This window comes from Octodon degus, unplaced genomic scaffold (assembly GCF_000260255.1).
Source record: "Octodon degus isolate 3935 unplaced genomic scaffold, OctDeg1.0 scaffold00147, whole genome shotgun sequence".
Lineage (NCBI taxonomy): Eukaryota > Metazoa > Chordata > Mammalia > Rodentia > Octodontidae > Octodon > Octodon degus.
The window spans coordinates 6,554,542-6,556,005 of NW_004524723.1; the positions used below are offsets into that span (position 1 = coordinate 6,554,542).

General features: G+C 48.4%; 1 protein-coding gene across 1 annotated transcript in view; it reads right to left on the minus strand.

The window, feature by feature from the left end:
* Positions 1-59: 59 nt before the first annotated feature.
* Positions 60-1,464, minus strand: part of Argfx (arginine-fifty homeobox) — a 3,829-nt gene continuing 2,424 nt past the window's right edge. Inside the window, exons 3-4 of the mRNA XM_023702207.1 lie at positions 607-689; positions 60-456 (exon numbers count right to left, since the gene is read on the minus strand). Coding sequence (XP_023557975.1) covers positions 60-456; positions 607-689 — 480 coding nt within the window. The remainder of the gene's footprint in view (positions 457-606; positions 690-1,464) is intronic.

Sequence of the window (1,464 nt, forward strand, 5' to 3'; positions counted from 1 at the left end):
AAAATAAAATGTACCAACACAATTATAAAACATTTTGGTCAGAGAAGTGCAAAGTCTACTTACTGAAAAGGTTCTGGACTGTCAGGGTGCCTGAGACTCTGGTCAGTAGAGCCTTGGCTCATCACACTGGGTGTATAGCTTTGTCCAGTAGATGGACCTACTAGTGGACCACAAAAGGTGCATGGAGAGACACTCTGTCTTGCTAGCCGGGACCCTGCAGGTGAAAGATACTGATACAGACAGCTGAAGGAACAGCTGGCAGCCTGACCCTCATCAAGAAAACTGTACAGTGCTGTAATTTGGGTTATGTCATAGATATTAGAATACACAGTAGGAACTGAGGGCTCCAGCCTCTCCAACTGAAGTTCCTGCACTTGGAAATCAACTGTGGGACCCTCTGGGACGTCAACGTCCTCTGATGAGTTAGAGGAACCTATGGACTCATATGAAAGGGGGCTATCATTATTTAAAAACACACAAGTAAGACGGGAGGGTCTGTTGGATACTCTGAGTGAGGAGGGCATACTCTCCTGGCTTGGTTGTTCTAGCAACTGCTCGCCCTGCCTGTGTGGCTCTTCATCCTGCCTGTGTGGCTCTTCATCCTGCCTGTGTGGCTCTTCATCCTGCCTTCGTGGCTCTTCCTGCTTTTGCTGCTGCTTCATTTTGAACCGCCTGTTCCTGAACCAAGCCTAGAGTGGTGCAGAGAGATACTGTGGTCAGCAGAGAAAGCATTTGAGGCTTCTTGGGGCAGAAAGCAATCAGACTGTAGCCCTCATGACCTCTTGAAGCCACCATAACACTGATTCTGAGACAGCAGAGTGGGGCATAAGTGGAGTCAATAGGAGGGACCATGAGGGTCAGGCCTGGGAGCCCAGAGAAGGCAGAATGAAAAACATCCTGCATCTCACAGGTTGTGCTGGGGGTTCTGGGAAGGATCTGTGAACTCTACAGAAGGGCTAGGAGATCTGGAGAGAAAGGAGGCATTTGAATTAGGGATTTTCTTTTTTTTAGTACTGGGGACTGAGTTGCAATCTTTCATACCCCCAAAGCCCCCCTGAGCCTTTCTGAGACAGGTTTCACTAAGTCACTACATTGCCCAGGTTGGGCTTGAATTCATGATCCTCCTGTCAGCTTTCCAGAGGGCTGGGATTATAGACATGTGCCACAACATGCAGCTTGAAAATGAACTAAGATTCCTGAGGATTATTTCAGGAAGCCTGAATTATGAAGGCTACTCCACCGAAAATGGTATGGGTCCTGTAGACCCAGCGATCAGAGGGAAGAGTACTTGTCTGCTGGTAGTGCTGTGAACAAGCAAACTGCAATGACTGCTAGAGAAGTGTTAAGAGGAAGACTGCTAGCTGGACTGCAAGGCACACAACTACAGTTGCAGCTACTCAGGAGGCTGAAGCAGGAGGATCTCACATTCCAGGCAAGCCTAGGCAGCAATTTAGCTAGATTCTG